Source organism: Antedon mediterranea, chromosome 6 (assembly GCF_964355755.1).
Source record: "Antedon mediterranea chromosome 6, ecAntMedi1.1, whole genome shotgun sequence".
In the NCBI taxonomy this organism is placed as follows: domain Eukaryota; kingdom Metazoa; phylum Echinodermata; class Crinoidea; order Comatulida; family Antedonidae; genus Antedon; species Antedon mediterranea.
Window position 1 is genome coordinate 33,519 of NC_092675.1, and position 26,435 is coordinate 59,953.

Sequence of the window (26,435 nt, forward strand, 5' to 3'; positions counted from 1 at the left end):
ATAATAGATCCGTTTCTGTCTAAACACACCTTCAAATATTTCTACCAATCACAATACGTTTAACTGATTGTTGTTGCTGATACACACTCGCACGTGATTCCCTGTGGTTGAGTTGTTGGATTCATTGTGTTGAATTTATTGTGTTTGATTAGGTTGTTGAAGTAGGACCAATCATGAAATTCTTCATATTTACTGTCTTTATTGCAGCAGGTAAGAGTACTGTTCTACTGAATTGATAAAGTTGATTGATAAGTAAAATTAGCTTATAGCCTACATCTTCTACTAGGTAGGCCTACTAAAATAATAATTAATATTAATAATTTAGTTAACTTACTAAAAAACTAGCCTAGCCTATTTAGTAGTAATCAACAGTATGCAAATGTTAATAATATGGACACCTGTGCTGTGTGTGGGGTCATGCCATAATGTCAAAAAGGGTGTGGTATTGGATGTTTATAAAGTGATACATAATTTAAATCTGTACAAATGAATGATTATCATGCATCGATCGGCACAAACTCAAATCCCCCTCACTCGCCCCATCCTGACTCTCACTCGACTCATAATAATGACTTTTTCCGAATGGGTGGAGAACCAGCAATATGATTGGTCTCAGTTAATAAAATTGCTCCTACTTACAAATACATTTTTGCAGTATACATCATATGCCTATATAAATTAAACATTTTGGGAGTTTACGAATGTTGACGCATTTTAACTTAAGATAAGATAAGATAACTTTTATTGATTGATCCTCTAAAAGGAAATTCATTGCTCGTCATAAAAAAGTATACACAATATAAATACAATAAAAGGATAGAACAACCATTCATAAAAAAACAAAAAGTATAATTATTTGGAAATGCCGAAAAAATACAAAATAAGTTCAGTTATTATCTTCTTGACTTCCTGTTGTACTGGATGATACCGGAGGGGATAAAGGATTATCACAAAATACCACGGGCAATCTGCATTTCGATCTTTATCAGATGTGCGTCGCACATTTTAGGCGTGGGTTTGAAAATGTTTTTATCCTAAACCAAAATTTCGGAAGATTTTGTTAATAATATTCAGAAGATTTTGTTAATATTCGGGAGATTTGATTAAAATTTGGGAGGCCTCCCAGAGAAATTGGTAGAGTTGGTCATCTAAGAGTTAATTGTCTTTCTTTATTAGTATTATATTTTACTGGATATTATGCACATTCAATTCAATTCAATATAGCGGTGCAAAGTACTTTAGCGCTAGTACTCGTTTGATAATAAATGCAAAAGCTTAACCAATTTGATATTATAATTGGTTTCGGAGGTGAAAATTCCAGTTTGATACCTGTAAATACCAGTAAACTGGTTGTATCTTTAACTTTGACATTAGTGAGAATCAACTGGACTAATTTAAAATACCAATTGGAATTTTTGGTTTTTGTAAACAGATTTAACACAATTTTAATAAAATTTCAACAAACTATCAATGATCAGGCCACATAATATTAATCTTCTGTACATACTATATTAAGCATGTTCATAGTTTTAAATGGTGACAATCAATACCTATAGATGTTCTTTAAAACAGCACTGTATTAAATACTGTAGAATAGAACATTACTCAATTCTTAACAGGAGACAGACTTAATTTAAGTCATGCCAAAACATAACAACCAAAATCACATGATTGTTGATTTCGCCGATATTCGATTGATAATATGTAGCACAGAGTATTTTAATCCACCTTATCTACAGTACTTTAAACATACCAGGGACCTAAAACTGATTTTTGGATGCTACTGATATAGATAAGTAGATTAAAAGGTTACAAACTTTTCTTAATTAGTCTGTACTGCACGGTTTGATTCTGTACTACTGTAAACTTAATGCCATTCTTTAGAGAAAACAAATTGTACTGTATGTGAATTAAATATTATAGTAAGAGAGGATAGCAACCAACCGGGAAAACATATGCGGGACTGTTTACACGGTTCATCCCGGGTCGACTTGATGGTGAATATATTCCGCATCACTTACCCGAATGGTTCAGCGACTCGGGTAACTTTTTATGTCGTTTACACCGGCCTGTATTTCTGTGTCCCATGTATGACTCAGTTTAGACAATTCCGGATCAACTCTAAATTTTTTTTTCTTTGATTGTATTTGAAGCTGCTGCTGTGAAGTTTGATTCATCTCGATGCGCACATGGCCCCGAGTATTGGTGTATGACCAGGTACACTGCTCAACAATGTGGAGCTATCCAATACTGTACAGATAATGCATGGCCTAAAGTCTCTCTGACTAATGTGAGTATACTTCACCAACAGAGTGGGGAATAGGGTGTTGTTTCACCTGCCCAGGGACACCCCACATTCCTTTGAAAACTATAAAATATGTGTGTAACTGCGCTAAGGCTGCGTTATAGGAGTATCGCCCGTATTCTTAAACCGGACTTTAGTCGTAGTTCAAAGTTCGACTTGAAAAAGTCGTAGTTCGAGCTATTACTTCAAATTCGATTCAAAAACGAAGTAGTCGAAGTTTGCAGTTCGACTTAATGAAGTCGAGCTTTTAGTCGAGTTGCACACGTCTGGGTAACAAAGGCTAAACATTGGCCAATGACAAGAGAGTATTTGAGGAGCAGACGAAATTTTGCGCATTGATATCACTTTCCATTTTCTTACAAAACTTTTTACGCATCAGGACTATATACATGAAAAATAATTTTAATCGTTAATTATTAGAACAAGATCAGTATTAATTTAACAGTGAAGTACTTTTGATTAACAACCAACAAAATCTTCAAAATATATTTAGGAACCATGGCGGTACAGTAACTTTCATATTTTCTAGGCCTCCAACAAATTATGATCGCGACAAACCACGCACTTCCTAGCGTGACAAGAAAGCGCTAGGCCCCCTAAACATTCCATCGCGTGGTGAATTGCCGCATCTCCCATTGTCGCTATGGCGTGACGTAGCTCAAGTCGGACTTGCGCGAAGAAAATAATGTAATTTGTATACAGTTGTAAATAAAGATGTTTTTCATTATTATAACTTATACCAATGTATATTTAATTAAGCTAATATAAATATAGATATTTCATTCTTCAATATCTGGCCAATATAACAACTCAATGACTGTTACGTTTTTTATAAACATCGTTTAAAAACCATTTAGTTGACCATTTAGCCTGCCCCCTCCAGGACTAAAAAAATCGATCAAAATCCGTCTCGATTTAGTAGAGGTTGGCCTGAATTAGTCGGTGATTTAGTTGAAGTTCGGTTTATGAATTAAAATGACGTCATTTTTTTAGTTTTAGCTCGAACTACGACTAAAGTCCGGTTTAAGAATACGGGCGTCAGTTTCTATTCATGTTTGATCCACAAATAACCAGGTTAATAATATTATTAAGCGCTTCGAGGCTTGTGCATGAACTGCTATATAAGAATGACATTATTTTATTATTACATTTACATTATTATTTTTTTCTAGGATGTCTGTACAGATTGCAAGAACTTTGTTGGCGACATTCAGAATATGTTAGAAAATACAACAGTACAGGTATTAGGGGTTAGGGTTAGGGTGATCATAATTTATGATTTAAGGTTTACACAACCTTGTTTGATAACATGATATTTAATGGTATGTATCTCCTGATTTTGAGTGGCTGATACAATTAATTTGAAGTAATTATGCATGTTATTTATTATATACTATTTCATCGTATTATTTATTAATTGGTTTTTTTTTTCAGACTGAGATTCTCAATGAAATAAAGATGATATGTGCTGATTTAGGCCCATATGCTGATGAATGTAGTAGCCTTGTAGACCAATATGGAACTATAGTAATCAGTCTCTTAGTGTCTGAGTTGGTATGTAAATTTTAAAATGGTTATGAAATGAAAATTTTGACATTATCTAGAATGTTGGATAAAAAAGATTTAGGTTTGTGATGATGAGTTTTTGGCAGAAATGGAAATAAGTGGGACAAAATTTAGGAGAGATCCCACGTCTATCAACCTAATCAAAATTGTTTAATCTGAAGGCAGGTAGATAGATGTTAACGAGATAGGAGGTAATCCCCTACTACTATTTTGTGAAAACTCCCCATGTGTACACAGTTATACTGTGTACACTGGACCTACGGTTTATAGCCAAGAAGAGTTGTTCCACCACCAGAACTAGGAGCGAGTCGGCCTCAAACTCATGCTGATATTGTTGGCTCTTTAGGTACATCCAACTACGCCCATGCCTTAAGTGCTCGGCCATATGACAGGTTACTGTAGATATCTACAGTATGTTTATGCTATTATTTGACATGTTTATTGTACTGAATATTATAAGGAAAGAAAGAAACATTAAACTTAAGGAAGTAAACTCAAAAGCAAATATATCCCCAAATGTATTCACATTTCACATCCGGTACTTTTCTGATGCAATAATATTCAATTTTAGAACCCAGCAAGCGTTTGTGGAACTGTTGGTTTCTGTAGTGGCAAATATCTAAAAGCAGTAAGTTTTTATGGTATTATTTCATTTCATTTATTTAGTCAATTTAAAAACATGATAAAACAATGCAAATAAACATAACCCATTAACATTTTATAGAGACTATAAACTAGGAACTGAAAGTATTTTACATTTAAATTTCCTTGTTGTTTTAGTTGTTAACAAGGTCCGGCCCTGAGGAAAATAATGTTTACAGTATATTGCACAATGTTACATAATGCTTTATTGCAAGCATGTCAAGTTTGAATCGTTTAGTTTATTATTTTCTTTCTGTTTCTCATTTACTTTATTGCAAGCATGTCAAGTTTAGATCGTTTAGTTTATTATTTTCTTTCTGTTTCTCATTTACCTTTTGTATCAATCAAATGTTAGATTTAAGTATGGTTTTTATTAATATTTAATTCATTGTATGTTGTTGACTACAGGGCAGTAACCTTTGCAGCGACTGCGAAGCATTCTTTGGCGATGTACAGGGACTTTTGAAAAATACCACTATTCAGGTAAAACTACACTTACAATGTATCAAATACAATTACTGGTATATACTGATTTCAACCGGTATTTAAAATGGTGTAAGAAAATATAACATGAAATAAACACTTGTTGTTAGTAGAGAATTGTAGGCTATATTTTGATACAATACAACACTATAGATGCATTTTTATATTTATTCTCTGTACCTCTCTTTAATTTTCTGGAATTACTAGAACACTGTAAATGAATTTTTATACCAGCATTTAGTAATGTAATGTTGTATGTTATTTAAATGAGCACAGTATAATTTGTGTAGTAAACACAATATGTACATTATTCATTCAATTTCCTGGTACAATAAGGAAACTACATACTAATTTTTTTGATATGCAATGAAACCATTACCACATGGTATTATATTCTTTCAAATTAAACAAGTGCTACTTGAAACAATAAAAATGATATATTATATCTCCTTTTATACTTGATAAACTCTGAAATAAAAGAAGTGAAACAAGTTGGTTTCCAAAAATTACTGTAAATGGTGCCCCTTATGACCTTACTGGATTAAAGGGTAAAAATAGGCTTATTATAGAGAGGAAATAATAGATACTGTAGGGGCTGGGACAAGAAGTTACGGGAAATCTACCTCTGATATACATTATATTTATAAAATATAATAGTGGAAATCAATAAATTAGTATTCAACATTGTAGCTAATGGTAAAATGCTATTATTAAGCTGAATTTTACATTAATAATCGCCACCCTTGTAATATAACCTAACCCTCATTAATCATGAAAGAATATGGCAACCAACAAAATAGAACATTGAGTGCATTGTCTTTCATAAAATGATTTCAATTTGTTACTGAAATTTATTTATTACCATGCACATGTTTTACTCATGGATAAGGACAATTTGTCAATTATCCTATGTCTTGAAAATTAGCCTACAGTACAACTACATCCATTGTGTAAAAATAAATATATAATATTTATTTTAAGAAAATAAGATGCATAAACATCTATATTTTTGTTTTATTTAGCAAGAAATCGACAACTTTATTTTAACAACATGTCAACAGCTAGGCATCAAAGCAGCAGACTGCAGTTTAGTCATTGCTTTCGCCCCTCAAGTCTTTGACTTCCTGGCAACTGAACTAGATCCAAAAACAGTGTGCTCCGCCATCTCTTTCTGTCAGAGCTCTCTTTTAAGCAGATTTAACAGTGTTAACTTCCAGGTACAGTTGTTTGATTTATTCACTTCAAACATCTTTAATGACATTGATAAAATGCTATAGTAAGATGAAATTGAACCGGGATAACCAAAATTACCATATTTGGGCACATCACACTTTTTTTGTCTTAGTGTAGACAGAGCTTAAGGGTTTTCCATACCGAAGTGCATGTTACATTTTGTAAGATTTTTGTACATGTGAATCGGGTGTTAATTTAGAATCGATGATATACCTACCTTAAATTATATTTTCAATAATATATTCCATACTACTTTACAAAGAAACTGTAAATAATTTGTGTCGTTTACTGTGCAATATGCTTTTATCTATAATGTATTCCTCAATGTACAGTATGGTGTATAATTAATGTACAGTATGTTGTATAATTAATGTACAGTATGGTGTATAATTAATGTTCAGTATGGTGTATAATTAATGTTCAGTATGGTGTATAATTAATGTTGAGTATGGTGTATAATTAATGTTCAGTATGGTGTATAATTAATGTTCAGTATGGTGTATAATTAATGTTGATGTTCAATATGTTTAAAAGGCAGGAGATATGTGTGCTGATTGCAAGGCTTTCTTCGCGGATTCTGAAGCTATGCTGAAAAATACAACTGTTCAGGTACGGTACTGCAAATTATTTTTACTTAATTTAAGTTTTTTTTTTTACTTTAATTACTTTTAACAATAAATCTAACTAAAATAATGATTAGAAAAAAAAATAGTAAAAAACTGCAATACTATTTTGGCACTTACTAATACTAAAAATTAAAAAAAAATTATTATAAAAATCAAGAAACCGTACAAAACAACTACATTCACTAATACAAAAATATCAATATATATATGTAAAATGTAAAATATGAGTATCATACAATATTCACAATTTATGAATTAAAAATGGGTAACATTATTATTGTATTCATATATTATCATTGTTACTGTTAACACTTCGACTGCCAGAGGTTTTTCCAGTTAGAAACTGCCACCGCCAGCGTTTTTAGCCCAATTCGATGTTTTTATTAAAGCTGATTGAAACCATGTATGTGATCTGATTTATATGTATTTAGACTAAAATAATCATAAAGATTTTAGCTTTACAATGGTAAAAAGAACGATTTTTAAATCGCAATATGTAAATCGTAATAGTAAAATGAAAGTAACCCACTTTTTGAGTTTTTCGTAGTTTCGCTCAAGAAAGTCGAGATATTCGCGATTTTGTGCAAGACATCACAATATGAAAATATCGCCCGGTGAGATCAACAAACAACAAAAAGGTTACTTACACGGCACCGATAGGCCTATAAAAACAAGTTATCACTATCGAAAAATGTATTACATTTTATAAATCATAAATCTTACATCAATGTTTTGCCAAAATCCACATAGTAAAGACACCAGGCCTAGTTAACCAGGCCTAAAGTTGGTCCGGAACCGTTTTACGACTACTAGGCCTAGGCTAGCCTTGTACTACTAGCCTAGATAGTAAACGGATGATAATATCCATACCATTTCAAAACAAGTTTGTTGCGTGAAACTCGGGTCACTTTCAGTAAAACACCAAAACAATTAGGGTATACATACAATAATAAAATTAAAGACTTCGTATTGAAAATGACTCCATTATTTTTTATTCAGATAACAAACAAACATGTCAATCCACAAAAACCTTTGTAATGCTTCGGCGGCATAGCTAGCGCGCGACCGATACACAATGCGCCAAGCCATCGCTCTACGCGCTACTGTGATGCGCGGTGTTTGTTATTTCGACAGGTACCATTTTGACAGTCGTTCGTAACCAGATTAGTTACTTTCAAATTGTAAAATATTGACGGTCCAGACCGAATATAGTGATCATATTTATAGTATATACCAATAATTAACCTATCTACCGGATTTCGTAAAAAAACGCGAAAAACGAAGATCTTCGTGTTTGGCAGTCAAGCGTTGTGTTTCCAAAAACGAAGATCTTCGTGTTTGGCAGTCAAAGTGTGAACAATCAATTCTATAGTCTATATTGCATGCATATCTTAGCTATAAAATATATATTATTAAATTCAGTAGTTGCTTTCGGTTTTGATTTAATTAAACCGCTAAGAGATAATTATAGATAATGAAGTCTCATTATTCCTGCTTTTACTTTAGAATGAGCTGAAACAAGATTTACTTCCAGTTTGTAACTATTTAGGTACTTACGAAGAAGAGTGTAAACTTGCAATCGAAAGTTTCTTACCTACCATCCTCAATACAGTGGCTGGTTATCTGGTGAGTAAATATACGATTTATTCATTTATTTCCACATCCAAACTATCGCAAAATAGACTTTTGATCAAGTCTTATTTTTACAAAGCATTTTATAGCAAGTATATCCTGTAATCAAATTTGAGAATTTTTAAAGATATATTCTGCCCTGAATAAATAATGTTTTTGTTGAATACAGTATTCAGTATTTTTTCATATTTTGTAGTGACAATACATCTTTAAAATGTTGTTCCCTGTATACAGTATTTTTAAAAAGATTTTTATTTCTTCCAGGATCCTGCTACAGCTTGCCCAGCAATTGGTTTCTGTCCAAGCATTGAAGTTAAACACGAACTGAAAACTAACCAGTTGGAAGCGGTTAATGCTGTAAGACTTTTTGAAGTTTAAATTTGTAACCTATACCCTTTTCACATCTGCATAAATTGTTACAACTTGTTGGTTTGATCTTGCGATTTATTGCACGTTTTCATACATGTTTGTATACAAACCGGGAGTTTCAGGAAATAGCATAGTTGCACACTTTGATTACTATGATTGGTCAGTTTAATACCAGGGCAATACACGCAGAACAAAAAAAATCATCATTGTGTTTTTTGGGAGATTTTCCACAAAATTGTCTTCACACTATTCAAACCTGGTTACAAGTTGTTACTTTTTGCAGAGTGTGAAAAAGATATTAGTGTGTATAAGTCATAAAAACCTCAAAAGTTTTAGAAAGTTTTCCATCTATAATAACGGAATATACCATAATTTTACTTTTATATCATTTTGGTATAAGAATAAATATTATAAACAAAAACTGATAATAAAAGAAAACAAAATTAAAATAAAAATGGAAAGCAAGCCTCTGGAAGTAAAATTTCTGATCAAGAGAGCACAGGAAGCTCTGTATCAAACATTATGTGACAAAAAAGTGTCATATGTCCAAATATGGTAGTGATATGCCCAAATATGGTAGTGATATGACATCATCATGTCCATATATGGGCACATCACATGTTTTTGTCACATAAAGTTTGATAGTGTAGATACGACTATTTTATTCTATATTTTCAGGATCCATGTACTGATTGCAAGGCTTTCTTTGGTGATGTTAAAACTGTACTTATGAATGAAACTAATGAGGTTTGTCTAATTCCAAAGTGTAAATTTAGTGCATTTCATTAATTGTCTAAAGCTCTGTCTACACTGTCAAACAAGTGTGATGTGCCCAAATATGGTAGTGATATGCTTAAATATTGTATTGATAGGACATCATCATGTCCATATATGGGCATATCACTTCTTTTTTTTCCACATAAAGTTTAATAGTGTTGCCAGAGCTTAGTAGATTGTTATTATTCCACCATGATTGGTGTAGACAGAGCTTAGTAGATTGTTATTATTCCACCATGATTGGTGTAGACAGAGCTTAGTAGATTGTTATTATTCCACCATGATTGGTGTAGACAGAGCTTAGTAGATTGTTATTATTCCACCATGATTGGTGTAGACAGAGCTTTAGGCTAACATGCAACATTTTGTGCATGGAAGTCTGAATTTAATTCAGAATATTGTTTTTAGATTATCACGCTCTTTAAATCATGTAGTCGTATCATACTGTACTACAATCAGGAATTAATTTGTTGCCATATTCACCAATCAAACTTATGCGAAAAAATTGAAATTTCTTTTATCTAAAAGTGATTACAAACTTAAGTATATCTTTAAATAATGGTTGACTTAAAACTTGAAAGTGAAATTACTCACTTATGTGTTATTTGTAAATGGATTGGAGGGAAATTGTGCTATAACTAAGCTATACAGTATTTATGGAATGGTATGAATAATGTAATTTAATTCATATTATCTTTTATTTTATGTAGGAAACAATTATAAATGGATTGAAGACTTTGTGTGCAGATCTAGGTTCATATGCAGCTGAGTGCAGTACATTAGTTGATCAATATGGTAAAACAGTCATCTCATTACTTGCTTCATCACTTGTAAGTATTATCCTTTATTCAAGATTTATATATGTAATTGGCTTTTTAAGCTCTGCCTACACTATCGAACTTTATGTGACAAAAAATGTGATGTGCCCTTATATGGACACGATGACATCATATCACTACCATATTTAGGCACATCACACTTTTTTGTCAGATAAAGTGTGAGCTTAAAGCTCTGTCTACACTATCAAACTAGTCACTTAAAGTTTGATAGTGTTGAAAATATGTCCACACTATCCATTTTAATCATGAAAGCAGTTATGATTATCAACAAGGTACAATTTCCATAAAATATGTTATCTTTACAGGATGCTTCAGTAGTATGTAAAGATATTGGGTTTTGTTCTGCTGGTGGATTGCTCAAATTGGTTAGTATTAATATACAATATAACAAATATTTATCTATGAAAAATGATGGTGTGTTTGGAGTGTGCAAGTTTCATAGTTTTATTCATTCTTTTGGTTTATGATGCATAAAGTGATGTGCAAAACTCAACCCTGCTATCTAGTACCAAGTGCAACATAATGGACTTGTCAATTGTATGACCCACTACGACCCCCAGGAGAGGTGCGTCATTTGTCCGATGTGCGTCACATCTTATGAATACCATGACGCACCTGTGTCGAAAAAGTGCCTTGCCTTTAGGTTACCATGACACATCCATTTTGACGCACTGTGACTGATGTTCATGATATGGTTGGAGGTAAATTGACGGACATTGACACACCATTTTCAGGGAATAATTTCGCCAGTGTAGCATAGCAAAAAGCTATACAAAACAACCTATTTGCTACACATTTCGCAAATTGTGTAGCAAAAAATGCAATACAAAACTATGTTTCTCGACTCAACAATCAGTTTGATTAGCAATTTTGCTAAACAAAATTTTTAAATGAAATTTTTCCCTGCATTTTTCGTTGATGTGGCATACCATTTAGGTGTTTTGATGCACCCCAGCATCAATAAGTATTTGTAAATGACACATCCATGGTGCACCTCTCCCGAGGTTGTATGGTGGGTCATACAATTGACAAGTCCATTATGATGTACTTGGTACTAGATAGCAAGGATGAGTTTTGCGCATCATTTTATGTACTTTATCATCAACCAAAAGAATGAATAAAACTTGCATACTCCAAACACACCATCATTGTTTAGAATATCTGTTTAAAATACATGTTTGACACCTATTAAAAATGCTTGCACAATAATATTGTGATTTACTTTCTAAAGACTGGGGACATGTGTACAGATTGTGAGGCTTTCTTTGGCGATGTTGATGCTATTTTACAGAATACCACTATCCAGGTATAGTTTTAGTTTTGATTACCAGTTTTGATTGTCTATGTTTGAGTAATACAAGTATATTAGTATTACTCAACAAAGACTTTTAATATTCCAAACACAAAAGTTACTTTATTTTAGAAATGACTTTGTCAAAAGTTGGGTTGAGTTGAGTTGTGATCTTAGTCTAAGACTAAGCCACATCAACCATACAATTGACTACCATATACTCCAGGTATAATCCCACTTCCGATCTAATCCCACCCCCTGCTTTATGTCAGATTTCACAAACAGGCATATCCCCGGGTATAGTCCCAGTATTGACTTTTGGTCTGGATGTAGGCCTCTCTCTAGCCAGGATGGGATTATACCAGAGGATATACGGTATTTGGAATTACCCATGCATATGGAAAATAGTTTGGCCTTTTTTCAGAAGTACCTTTTTTCATCATGCGCTTGCTTATTTAGATTTAATTACATGCTTAAAAATGTTACTGTATGAATATTTCTTGTTTAATCCATATAGAAAGAGCTGGAGGATGAGTTAAAGAATGTGTGTGATCTGTTTGGAACTGAAGCAGACCAGTGTAAAACGTACATAGACACCTATGGACCAATAGTCTTCTCTCTTCTTGCATCATATGTTGATCCCAAAACTGTCTGTACTGCTATTCAATTCTGTCCAGCATCTTTCGTCAATGCTATTGTGAGTAATTATCGTTCAATCTTGTATGTTTGATCCTTCATTATTTTTTAATTTGGTGTATTTAAATTACCATTGTATTTTGTACACAAAGGGTAATTCATTCATACGATGACGTCATGTTGCCGGCAACCAGATTCATTCATGATCCATTTATTCTACAAATTAATTCTGGACTATGACTGATTTTGGTTATTTAACCTATTCATTCATGCATATTTTTTTTGTTCTGTGTTTTATTTGTTTTCTATGTGTTCTGATATGACTAAAACGTATGGTGAGAGTCAATAAAAAATGTTCATAATATAATAATAATATTCATTCTTATATGCTTATTGCGCTCTAAACATAAATACTCCCATAATGGAGCTAGTAATCAGTGCAAAGTTGTGCCTAAGGATACTGCAATGTGGTGGGAGTTGGATTCAAGCGTGGAAGTTCATTTTAGTCAGACAAATTATTAAAGAAAAATAATATATTATATTATTTTTCTTTTCTTAGAATGTGAAGACTTCAGGAGACATGTGTAATACGTGCAAAAAAACTGCCAGTGAAATTGATGCCTACCTTAACAACCCTGTCATTCAGGTAAAATAAAATCACTGACAAACCTTTTTGGTATAAATCCATCTATTTTTAACAGTTAATATTCTACATTAATTTATCACACAATAATCATTAATCAAATAATCAAAATAAATCACTTTGGTTTATCAAATACTGTGGGTTGCATACTTTAAAATACTCATTGACTGGTTTATTATATGTGTACAGAAATCTATTGAAGAAGCCCTGGACATTGCTTGTAACTCTGTGACCTCAATAGCTGAAGAGTGCAAGGCAGTGGTGGATCTTATAGTTCCAAAAGTTCTTGTGGAATTGGCAACTTTATTGGTAAGTTCCTTGTTCAAGATTAAAGAAATGTTAGTGGTTCACTTTAAAATGGATATTCATTTTTCTTGGCATAATTAAGACAATAAAACAACAAAGAAAAATACATAAATTGCAAAAGGCAATACCTTAAAAACTATTAAAAATGCAGAAATTCCATAGGCCCTGTAAAATACAGTTAAACTTTGTTAACTATTCAATTATACTATTTGTTGTAGTTCATAACAAACTGTGCAGAAGAGATTTAGCAAAGGAATTCTAAAATTCTCCTTGATACAACAAGCCCTATTCTATTTGATAGTGCATTCCTGCTCTTACAGATTTTTCTTTTTACAATTGCTAATCTGCACAGTTTTAAACTGTTGAACATTAATACTAATTACAAAATCATCTAGACTCTTATAATTATACAAGCCTTGCCATAGCCCTGAATTTATATATCTTTGATAAATTTCTTTGTTTTTAGGAACCAGACACATTCTGTTCGTTATTTGGTTTCTGTTCTTCTCAAAAAAACAAAGTGGTATGTACTCTTTAAGTGAAAGAAACATTTGATAGGAAATATAAGAATAATATTAATATTCCATTCTGTTCACATGTTTTCTATTAAAGTATAAAAGTTTCATTATATACTAAGGAGTTATGTAGCCGACTGCTTAGGACACTTGACTGAGACAATTGGATTCAATCCCCGACAACTTCCAGTCTACTCAGCTGTAAATGAGTACCTGGTTGAAAATACTAGGAAGGATAAGGCAGCATGGAAAGAAACAGGCCACCCTATCACATAATGCCGAGGCTTAGTAAAATGAGCTCCTAACAGCTCATTACGCTATGTTCAGAAAAATGAATACAGGAATTGCCTACCTATTACTATAATTTCTAATATAGTATCGGATACTGCCACCTTTTCCATACAACAAATAGTTTGTTCATAGCATTTCTGTTTCTAAAATATTTATTTGTTTTGTAGATTACCATGGTAACCATGAAATTGGCAACCCCAAGTAAGTTTTTAAAAGTTATGATTGTTAATTGTAAAACAGGCTGCATTTGTAAAAGTTTAGAAACTTTGGATTGGTTTACTTGAAATTAGCCTATGCTATGTTAGCACAGGTATTCAACACCTCAAATGAACTGTGTTTTTTTTCTATTTCTAGTTAAACAAGTTGAAAACAAAAATCTGGTTGCTCTGACAAATGTTGTAAGTTGTAGTTATATTATATAATTATTTTATTTTTTATCTTGTAATTTGTTTCCTCTTGATTGTTCAAATGCTCAAATCATTTAAATTAATGTAGTAATTTTATATTTTTGTAGGTTCCTGCAGTAAAGATGAGCCAAGGAAAACCAGTAGACACAAAAGTAACCGATTCCACCATTTGTCAAGTTTGTGAAGAAGTTGCGCAAGCTCTTGAAGGTTTACTAACAGAAAACTCAACTGAGGTATTAGTTCATTTGTAAATGTTTATAAAATACATGTATCTGCAAAAATCCCCATCCCCAATGCATTATTGTGAATGTCTAGTTTTCATATATAGTAATGATATTAATAATAGTTCATTCATAGCGCATATAACCTAGCTCTCAATGCACTGTGCATGTTAAATTAAAATTGATGAGAAGTGGCAATAATTTAAATGAATGAAAAACTTGTTTGAAATGGAAAGACTTCAACTGGGTCTTGAAAGAGTTTGGGTTAGTACTGATGGAAATTGGCACAGTATAATTGTTTTCGTAGCAGAAATACAAAAAACAATATTATAAAACCATTATAAATTTTATTCTGATTTTATAATTTTTACTGTATTTACATTCATGATCAACCTGGAATTTAAATAAAATCAAACAGTACGATGTACAAAAGTTCACTGATTTCATCTTTGGAACTATGCAAGTAGTATCTATGTAAATTTGTTCTCTTCCTTTTCAGACTGAAATAGTAAATGCTGTTGAGAAAGTATGCGACATCCTGCCTTCAAAATTTAAGACTGAATGTAATGCTTTAGTGACGCAGTATGGCGCTGTTTTAATTGAACTTTTAGTTCAATCTGTCCCACCATCTAAATTATGTTCCGATTTGCACCTGTGTTCTAGTAAAGGTAAATATCAATTTACAAAATACATAGGTGAAAAATAACCATACTGATGCTTGCAACCTCAACAACAGAGTAAAAAAGGATGAAGATAAAAGGTTGTGTTTATACAACACCCTTCTTACTTTACACGCCTACTATATGTATATGTGGGTTTTCACAGACGAAGGTCAATCCCCTAAACCGAGCCGAGCTGTGAACAGGAAGGTCAGTCACAGCTAAGTGTCTGCTGTATTCTCACCTTTATTACATATAGAGGGCAACTTACCCCAGAGGTCACTTTAAAAGGCTACTTCATCTCACCAACCGGCCAAATTTGGTGGGTTCTCAAGTAGCCTTTCCAGGCGGTTTTGTAATTACACGTAATCCTTTTCTCTTTCTGTTCCGTTTATACTACACCCCAAATGGGAACCAAATAGCCAGGTTTTCCTTATACCATTATGCAGTATTTCATAGGTCCCTGTGAATCAATAACTGATTTTGTCATGTAATATGTACTTTAGATTTCTTATCACATTTGTAATATATGATTATAATTTATTTATTTAATAGAAATGATTTTGTCTGCATCTGAACAATGTACTTTGTGTGAATATGTAATTAAGACACTGGACTCAATGATCTCGGAAAATTCCACGGATGTAAGATTTTATTTTTTATGAAATTTAAAAACAGTTCAAACTTGTATGCAGTGTATACATGTATGATCCAGAGCATTTGTACATAGGACCAATAACATCAAGGAATTCGGAATTGAGTTAAAAACATTTCTTTATTTGATACGATGAAACAAAACATTAAAAATAAAGATTGGTAATAAGGTTTGTTCCTTTTAATTTAGCAAGAAATTATAAATGCCCTTGACAAAGTTTGCAGCTACCTACCAAAAACTATAGCAGCTGATTGCGAGGATTTTGTCAACACTTACACACCACAAATCTTAGGAATCATAAGAGAGCTATCACCTGACCAAGTGTGTACAGCCCTAGGCCTCTGTACCTCAAAAGGTAATGACATTATTTTACTTTTATCTTTTAATAAAATAATTTCTTTATAGAAATCATTATTATTTGTACATTTGTCTGTTGTATTCTACATTGCAAAAAGAGATATTTATTTTATGTTGTAAACATTCTTAAGCTCTGTCTACAAACTAGTTTGAAAAAAAAGTTTGATGTGCCCAAATATGGTAGTGATATGCTCAAATATGGTAGTGATATGTGGCAATGAAATGATATCATCATGTCTATGGTCACATTACATTTTTTGTTTGCCCTACTCTGACGCAAAGCTACTCCACAGTCCACAAACAATTACAATTCTAAAGCTCTGTCTACACTATAAAAATAGTTTGACAAATAAGTGTGATGTTCCCAAATATGGTGTTAATATGCTTAAATATGGTAGTGATATGACATTATCATGTCCATATATGGGCACATCACATTTTTCTGTCAAACTATTTTGATAGTGCAGACAGACCTTTACTATTGAATATTTGAATTACTTTTCTAAAATATTAATGCAAAAACATATACTGCTGTATACTGAAGACATAAATGTTTCATTTTATACTTTCTTTGTTGTTTAGTTGTAAAGAATGTTGATGCATCTGCTGAGTGCGTTCTATGTGAATTTGTCATGCAGGAGCTGGACACTATACTTTCTGAGAATTCTACCGAGGTAAAGTTTTCTTGATCTTCAATCAATCAACAATTTACAGATAAGGATCTTGGTTCTTGTGATAAGCCTTATTGCAACTCAAACGAAACTATACTGAGATTGGGTGCTGTAACATCAACAGAGGCTGAATTTGAAACAAAACACCGGTGGTAAAACTCCTACTCATAACAAGAGATGTGCACATAAGCCATATATGTACATTTGACCTCCATGTCCTTACCCGAGTAGACTTATTCTACCACCAGAACTATGGTTGAAGAGAGACTTGAACTTGTGCTGATACTAGGACTTTGGTTTGTGGCGCCTCTGCCTTAACCACTCGGCCACTCGACTCGATCTTGTCATGTTCTCGGTTTTAAATTCCACATTTTTCACTAACAAAAAGTAATCAGTTTTACTTTAATTACCTCTATGTTTTTTGAATGTTTGTTTACAGCAAGAAATCATAAATGCTTTGGAAAAAGTTTGCTCTTTACTACCAAACACCCTACAAGATGACTGCGACAGTTTAGTCAAGCAGTATGGCCCAGAAATAATTGAGCTACTGAAAAGTCAATCACCAGATACCATCTGCACTTCTATTGGTCTTTGTGGAGCTAGTAAGTTGCACCCCAAATGCAATTCTTAGTGTGAAAGCTTAAAATGTCCGTTTTGGCTTATATTATATATAGTTTCATAGTAGGCACAGTTTTACTAACTTTATTGGGTAGAAACCAACTTATCCACATTCAAACAACTCCTCAAATTCCACATTTTTAATTTGCTCTTTCAACATTAACATTTTGCTCTTTTAAAAATATCTTTCTGTTGAATGTTCAGCACTTGCATTTTGCGCTATATTAACACTTTGACTGCCAGAGGTTTTTCCAGTTAGAAACTGCCACCGCCAGCGTTTATAGCCCAATTCGATGTTTTTATTAAAGCTGATTGAAACTATGTATGTGATCTGATTTACATGTAATTTAGACTAAAATAATCATAAAGGTTTTAGCTTTACAATGGTACCAAGAACGATTTTCAAATCGCAATATGTAAATCGTAATAGTAAAATGAAAGTAACCCACTTTTTGAGTTTTTCGTAGTTTCGCACAAGAAAGTTGAGATATTCGCGGTTTTGTGGAAGACATCACAATATGAAAATATCGCCCGGTGAGATCAACAAACAACGAAAAAGTTACTTACACGACAAGTTATCACTATCGAAAAATGTATTACATTTTATAAATATAGTGTCCATATTTATAGTATATACCAATAATTAACCTATCTACCGGATTTCGTAAAAAAACGCGAAAAACGAAGGTCTTCGTGTTTGGCAGTCAAGCGTTGTGTTTCCAAAAACGAAGATCTTCGTGTTTGGCAGTCAAAGTGTTAAATTGAACTTTATTATTATTATTATCATCCAAGTAAATGGGCAGATATTATTACTCAATTGTAATTTGTTTTTACAATCTTGATCATTACCTTCGATCACAGTGAATCACAATCATGCCTTTTACTTTTGGAATCCATTCAAATTTAAAGCAATGGGTCCTGTGTCAATAGTGATTGTACAATAAAGTACTTCGTACTCTATTCAAAAAGAGAAAGGGATCTGGTGTGATGATCATGATCCCAGGCTTCCTCTGAAAGAACCATCTTGAACAGAAGAGGTCAGTTATTATAAAGAAATAAATCTGAATTATTTCTCCCTTTTTCCTCAGAACCAAAAGTTACTGCTTCTGGCGTTTGCATACTTTGTGAATTTGTCATGACAACAGTGGATAAATATCTTGCAGAAAATTCTACCGAGGTAAACAATGTCATTAGCACTTGTTCTGAATTTCAGCCACTTTATAGGTTATTTTTTAGATAGCCAATTCAACAGCCAAACAACCCCATCCAATTTTCAAATATAGTCATTATTGATAAAACACTCAAATCGTTAATGTATAAGAAACAGAATGCTGTCTTGTAGCTTTGAACTACTTGTATTTATTTTATTTATTCGGTATATAAAAATATATTACAAAACGGCAGTCAAGGACTGAAATGAAATGTATTACAAATGACTAAAAATTAGTTAAAATTGCTATAAAAATAGAAACATCTTGATAAAATTAGATATCGTACCATACAATTAAAAACATACATGAATAAAAAACCTTAAAACATTCACTTATTACATATCTAAAAAAGAGCTAGTGGTGCCTATTAATTATATCCACCATGGTGGGAACTGGAGACGACCTAAGTCTGCTGGTTTTACAATGAGGTACTTCTAGAAAGCGGTTGACTCTGAGAGACCGAGCTGGCTTATGAAGAGGGGGAAGTATTTCTCTAAACAGCTCGGATTTTAATAAGCCTTCCCCGAAAGACAACACAAGTTTATTTCTTCTCTCTACAAGAGTAGGTAAACCAGTAACAGACAATGCATGATCATAGCACAAATAGTTGTTACCTAGCATGATACGCAATGCTCTCTTTTGTACCTTTTCAATAGACTTGGACATGTCTTTATTATTTCATATCTATCAACCATTCTTGAACTGTGAGATTTACAATTAAAAAAATATACACTATTAAAAATGGAAGTAGCATCTTTTAACAATAGAACACATTATTCAATAAAATGTATGCATTCTGAAAAAAAAATCCGGTTACACTGGTGGATTAAACTGCTCATAATGTGGCTTTTGCACATAACAAAAATATATAGTATATGTATTCTTTTTTTTTCATGATTTTCTAAAAAACATGCATAAAAATACAAAGTAGACGGCAGTTAACATTTCTGCAAAGTACCACAAAGATTGTTTCTTAAAATTTTAAATATTTTGTGTGCAAATTTCCAACTTATTATTTCATTTTAACGTAAACAGGCTGAAATTAAGAAAGTTTTGGTTGAAGTTTGTAACATCTTACCAACAACCATCACTGCTGACTGCATTACCTTTGTTAATAAATATTCGGATACTATCATCCAACTCATTTTGAATGACATTGATCCAGTAAATGTATGCAAAGAACTTACACTGTGTACTGATAGTGTTGCTGTTCAACAACTTAAAGGTATGATGTGTACAATTGTACCATAGGAAAAAAATGCTTATGAACTTTCAGCTCAGTAATCCAAAATTTAAAGGGTTGAATTTTACATTGAGCTTTTGCTGGTTATAACTCAGGACAGCTGATCATTCATCTGCTTTGTTAAGCTCTGTCTTCACTATCAAACATTATGTGACAAAAGAATGATATGTGCCCATATATGGACATGATGATGTCATATCACTACCATATTTAAGCATACCACTGCCATATTTGGACACATCACACTTCTTTTGTCAAACTAGTGTGATAGTGTAGACAGAACTTTATGCAATCAATTTGATGATGCATTCATTACAAACATTATAAATTATACTGCTGTTCTTTGGCCTCCACAGTAACCAGTGACGAGACCTGCGATTTATGCAAAATGGTGGTGATGTACGGTGATAAATACTTAGTGGAAAACTCAACCGTTGCTGAAATAGTGAAGATATTGCATTCAGTGTGCGATGTGTTTGAAGGAGATTACAGAAGCAAGGTAGGTATATTATTTGTTATAGTATTCTTAAAATATTTAAAAGGAATTAATTTTAGTATACTAATGTTTAAATGTAATTTGCTCTGGAAAAAGAACTGGTATTTTGCACAGAATGAAATGTGAAGGAACATAATTAATTTAAGAAAAACCAAATTTGTTTTTATACAGTGTCAAAGCATTGTGGTAGAATATGGTCCAGCTATTCCAGCGCTTATTGCACAGTTAACGTCTCCAACCAAAGTCTGTCAGGTAAGGTATCAAATTATTATATTACTACATTTAAATCTTTATTGGTCTGAACATGCTTGAGGTAGAATATGGTCCTGAATTTTTCTTTGTAGAAAATGGAGCTTTGTCAGACTGGTGAAATGCTTGGTCAGAAGGAATGTACATTTGGACCATCATACTGGTGTGCCAGCATGAAGAATGCACAGAAATGCAATGTATGTTTATCCATAAATATTATTGTTTTTATCCGGTAATGTTTTAAATGAGAAATAAAGACTCTGTATGCATTGTTCATTTTATATTTTGGAGTTGAATCCAGCAAAAAAGGTTAACAACCATCTTACATTGTGTAGAATGGTCCCCAATTGCAAATCTATCCCAAATTTGAGGAAAAATGTATTTCAGATTACTGTCACTTTTTAACTTGTATTTAAAATGTTTTATTTTTGTTCCTGTTATTGTCAACAAACACATACTGTAGATGTTTTAAAACAGTGCTCAGATTTACTTTGCCACTTCAGTTCTTGTGCTTACAAACTTAAGCTCTTTCTACATTATCAAACTAGTTTGACAAAAAAGCTGTGATATACCCAAATATAGCAGTGATATGACTTCATTATGTCCATATGAGCAAATCAAATTTGTTTGTCACGTAAAGTTTGATAGTGTAGACAGAGCTTTAGTAATGTAGTGGATGACGACTTAAACTATAAACGTTTCCTTTTTTTTTCACAGGCTGTTGTTCACTGCAAGAATCATGTGTGGAATTAAACAAATATAAAGAAAAATTGTTCTAAAAACAAGACTGATGACTAGAGAAAGAATTAAAAGAAATTGAACTAATTAATTGCACTTCAATGCACCATTGCAGCTGTATATTTGCAGCTTACTCACCAGCGGTTTATAGTAGCAATAATATGTTTTGCTAATAAGTACTAATATATACAATAAAAAAATAGAATAGGGATAAAATTAATTATCTTATTTACTGAAATAGCCGTAAGTTTTTGAAATATGATGAAGGCGTTTCTTGCTGGTTTGTAAATTTCTGTAATCTTTAAAAAGTGTGTATAAATGTGTGATCATACAAATACCCATTAGCTTAATTTTTGTTTCTTTTTTACTTAAAATTATATTTGATCTTATTATGAACACTGGAGTATAAATTTAAATTTTTGTGGCAATAGTTTTTGTCAAATAAAAGTGTTAAAACTCGTCTAATACTTCTCTTGTTTGTTTTTAAATTTCTGTAATCATTAAAAAGTGTGTAAAAATGCTTAATTTTTGTTTATTTTTACTTAATATTCTGATTTTTTTGTGTCCGTGTCAGTTGTAAAAGAAAATTAAAAGAAAGTCGTTTGGTGTCGCATGACTGTCATTGACAAAGTATGTCTATATCTCCACTAGAACGCAATGCAAGTAATATGGTAAACCACGACCATGTCACTGTCATTGACAAAGTATGTCTATATCTCCACTAGAACGCAATGCAAGTAATATGGTAAACCACGACCATGTCACTGTGATTGGTCAAATTATTTGAGTTGCGCGTACATACTGTACTTATATTTACATCTGCTGATATAATTGGATGACATACATATTATTATTTGTTAAATTCAATCTCTGAAATATACTTTCCATAAGAATTTGTTTATTAAAGTTATTCGTTTGAACAACCTTACCTAGTTGTGGTATTAATGGAAAACCTACCCTAAGATGCCGTCTCACATAATTCTCTTCTCTCTCTATTATAGTTACAGGCTTTAAATGTGATACACATGTGACAATGTATCGCGAAATTTGCCCATGATATAATAGGGCGAATAATGTACAATAAAAATAATGAATATTGAAATCAACTTGTAGGGGCCTACCATAACGTATGGTTCCACGACGAATTTGATACAGAAAGCTGGACTGGTTGATTAAACTAACGAATACATAGTAGTTATCATGGTAGGTATAACTATATTTCAGATATTGAGTATTCAAAATAATTATGTCGCCTAATGAGAAAGGATAAAGTGTGGATATACAAAATAATTAATTCCTGACTGACTGTGCCTTGAGTTAGTTTTAACCAAACATCCGAGTCATTCATTAACATGGTGCTATTTAATACTCGCCTACTGTCAATCATTGACCGCCGCAAACAAAGCTGCTGTGGAATATTAAACAGTGCAGCAGAGCAATTCATTACTTTTATTTCAACAACATTCAATAAACCAACTGTTGGATTGAAATGTATTCTCACTAAATCCTGGTACGAGTAATGTAAGGTAAGTTTGTTAAGACTACGTGTATCAGTAACATTGTCGCTTACGGTTTTAGCATTGTTTAAAATTTAAATCCCCTCCCCCTCCCTTATGCTGGACATTGCATGGCTTTCAAACAGACTGATTGCAGGACCTTGATAATGAGCTTTTCCGATCCGCGCAACATTGTTCACTACTTTTATAAATATTATTAAAATAAGATTTGTCTTTCTTCATTTCTGTTTGCTAATCAAAGCCAATTGCTGTATTGTTATTATTTGCATTGTTATTATTTGCAATTCTTAAGAGGTAATAGACAATTACCGCTACGAACATCTGTTGGTGAAAATCATCGTTGCAAACATCGCTATAGTTTGATTTCGCTTTCACATTCACATCGGAGCAGATTCGTGTCTGAATTGATAGTAAATTTGAGAATGTGATTTGTTTTTTGTGTCAGTGTGAACCACGACTTGTATTGATCCATTAATATTACGATCGACACAAATTGATCGCAGTTTTTAGTTGTTTAAATACGCAGTTTAAATCTTGTTATGCCGTCATTATTTGTATTCTTTTCCCATCTTGTAATTTTGATAATTACCTATGTTAAATGGATAAAGACAATTAGACCTAAATAACTAGATTAATTGCAGACTAAATATTAAACATGTGACGTTTAGAAAAACGATACTAAACGTTGAAATGGTTCGAATTAGTTCTAACCTTAGTTAGGACCTATACCAAAACGTTGAAATGGTTCGAATTAGTTCGAACCTTAGTTAGGACCTAAACTAAATGGTTCGAATTAGTTCGAACCTTAGTTAGGACCTAAACTAAATGGTTCGAATTAGTTCGAACCTTAGTTAGGACCTATATCAAATGGTTCGAATTAGTTCGAACCTTAGTTAGGACCTATATCAAATGGTTCGAATTAGTTCGAACCTTAGTTAGGACCTATACCAACATTCGTTCATTGAACAGGTCGACTTTCGGTTTGTACAGTTGTACTACTGTAGATCTACTTCTTTATATTATAAATTCTACATTGTATTTGAATACAGCTAACAATACTCCTGCACTCGCCGCGTATGGAAATGTATGTCCTAGTCATGTTTATCAGTTCTCGATGAGCTTTTAAGACACTTGAAATTTGTCAAAATAATATATGTATGCGCAGTTCATCTTTACCTTAAGAGTGCATCTCAATAGACAATCGCCAATGATATAAGAGGCCTGATTATATTCTGGTAATACTGTACAATGCATGTGGTTAGACTAGAGACACTAGAGAGGCATAAAGGATTGATTCAGTCGCATCCGAAGCTTTAAATACGTAGGCCTATTCAAGAGAGATGTGACACAATCCAAAAGTGAGGTGAGCTACGACCGATGATATCTGAATGATCTAGGCCCCACTTAATTTGTGATTAAAAATAAAAGTACATTCTGTCTCTATTCATGTAACCTGTTGTTTTGTGAAATAAATTGTATAAACATCAATATTGATGGGTAGATCGGTTAAATATACTTCTTTGCCTACAAATCCAAACAATTATTTCTAGCTTAAACTCTTAGCCGGACAGCTTAATTGAGATCTTCTTTAAACCAAGCATTTATGCGGTAATTGGTAATTTGTAAAACTGAATATTAATGTGTAATGATTGAACGGTAAACATCACAAGTTATGTATTATTATCTACTAATACTGTTTATCAGAAAAATGAATGATACATATACAGCAAATTATAGTTGTTTTTGTGTAGATACCATGCGCCAGCATAAAATGATACTCGAACACAACCCGCATTTGTACACTTAAAAACAACCTTTCCTTTTCAATGCAGTTGTGTTTCAGTAGTCTTAAAAGTAATATTTTGGTAGGATAGGATAGACAGATGCCTTTTGATAGGATAGGATAGACAGATGCTTTTTGATAGGATAGGATAGACAGATGCCTTTTGGTAGGATAGGATAGACAGATGCCTTTTGAAAGGATAGGATAGACAGATGCCTTTTGATAGGATAGGATAGACAGATGCCTTTTTGTAGGATAGGATAGACAGATGCCTTTTTGTAGGATAGGATAGACAGATGCCTTTTTGTAGGATAGGATAGGCAGATGCCTTTTGATAGGATAGGATAGACAGATGCCTTTTTGTAGGATAGGATAGACAGATGCCTTTTGATAGGATAGGATAGACAGATGCCTTTTGATAGGATAGGATAGACAGATGCCTTTTGATAGGATAGGATAGACAGATGCCTTTTGATAGGATAGGATAGACAGATGCCTTTTTGTAGGATAGGATAGACAGATGCCTTTTGGTAGGATAGGATAGACAGATGCCTTTTGATAGGATAGGATAGACAGATGCCTTTTGATAGGATAGACAGATGCCTTTTTGTAGGATAGGATAGACAGATGCCTTTTGGTAGGATAGGATAGACAGATGCCTTTTGGTAGGATAGGATAGACAGATGCCTTTTGTGACAACATATTCACACGAAGACACAGACCTGATAATGACGAACAAACCTGGGGCAGCCCACTCACAAAAGTGTCGTCACAACGGACTATGGTGCTGCCGCAAACAAAAGTAAAACAAACAAGAAGATAAAGTTCGAATAAAATATATAAAATCACACAATTACTTGAGCGTGTAAAGTCAGGATAACTGACATTAGATATACTTAATTATAATAAAACGTTATGGTATTGGGTGGCCAAAAGCCCAGAACCCATTGTAAATTGACTCAAGCTCATGTGAATACTGTTCCGGTGAGCTCTCATGGTAGCTTCAAAGTGCTGCAGAACGGAAGGGTGTAACATTTCTTCTTTTTTTGGTTATCTTAGGATATTTTATGGATCATTTTTAGGCTGTGTAAAGCGCGCATAGAAACATTGTATTAAGCGATATATAAACCACCATTATTATTATTTCGTCTACTTCATTCATTTGAAGTGTATACTTTCTTTATTGTATAAAGTATATCATATGTAAATCGATAACTCAGCCCAACCAACCAATACTAATTATAACTTTATTGATCATAATTAAGGTATGATTCTATTTCACCGAATGACGCTTCTGTATGACGTCATATGATTACAGCCATTACAAAAAAAATATCAATTTGTAATTACGTCTTTATCTTGTTTTACTTTAGTCCAATAAGAGAATGTACTGCTGAATGTACAATGTAGATTCGACATGTATAATAATTCAAATATTAGATTTTAAAGGTCAAAC

General features: G+C 32.7%; 1 protein-coding gene across 2 annotated transcripts; it reads left to right on the plus strand.

The window, feature by feature from the left end:
* Positions 1-100: 100 nt before the first annotated feature.
* LOC140050987 (uncharacterized) lies at positions 101-22,146 on the plus strand. Of its 2 annotated transcripts, XM_072096038.1 has the most exons (32): positions 101-210; positions 2,154-2,290; positions 3,478-3,546; positions 3,740-3,859; positions 4,443-4,499; positions 4,922-4,996; positions 6,019-6,213; positions 6,764-6,838; positions 8,362-8,481; positions 8,752-8,844; positions 9,535-9,603; positions 10,344-10,463; positions 10,778-10,837; positions 11,704-11,778; positions 12,281-12,460; positions 12,959-13,045; positions 13,232-13,351; positions 13,815-13,871; positions 14,322-14,355; positions 14,509-14,552; positions 14,669-14,794; positions 15,282-15,450; positions 15,997-16,085; positions 16,286-16,451; positions 17,036-17,127; positions 17,564-17,726; positions 18,831-18,919; positions 19,989-20,178; positions 20,553-20,695; positions 20,864-20,944; positions 21,037-21,138; positions 21,659-22,146. In XM_072096038.1, exons 1-32 carry the CDS (start codon positions 174-176, stop codon positions 21,692-21,694), a joined length of 3,270 nt encoding a protein of 1,089 aa, XP_071952139.1. In that variant the 5' UTR covers positions 101-173; the 3' UTR covers positions 21,695-22,146. The 2 variants fall into 2 exon arrangements, with proteins under 2 accessions (XP_071952139.1, XP_071952140.1); XM_072096039.1 differs by lacking the exon at positions 11,704-11,778.
* The last annotated feature ends 4,289 nt before the right edge of the window (positions 22,147-26,435 follow it).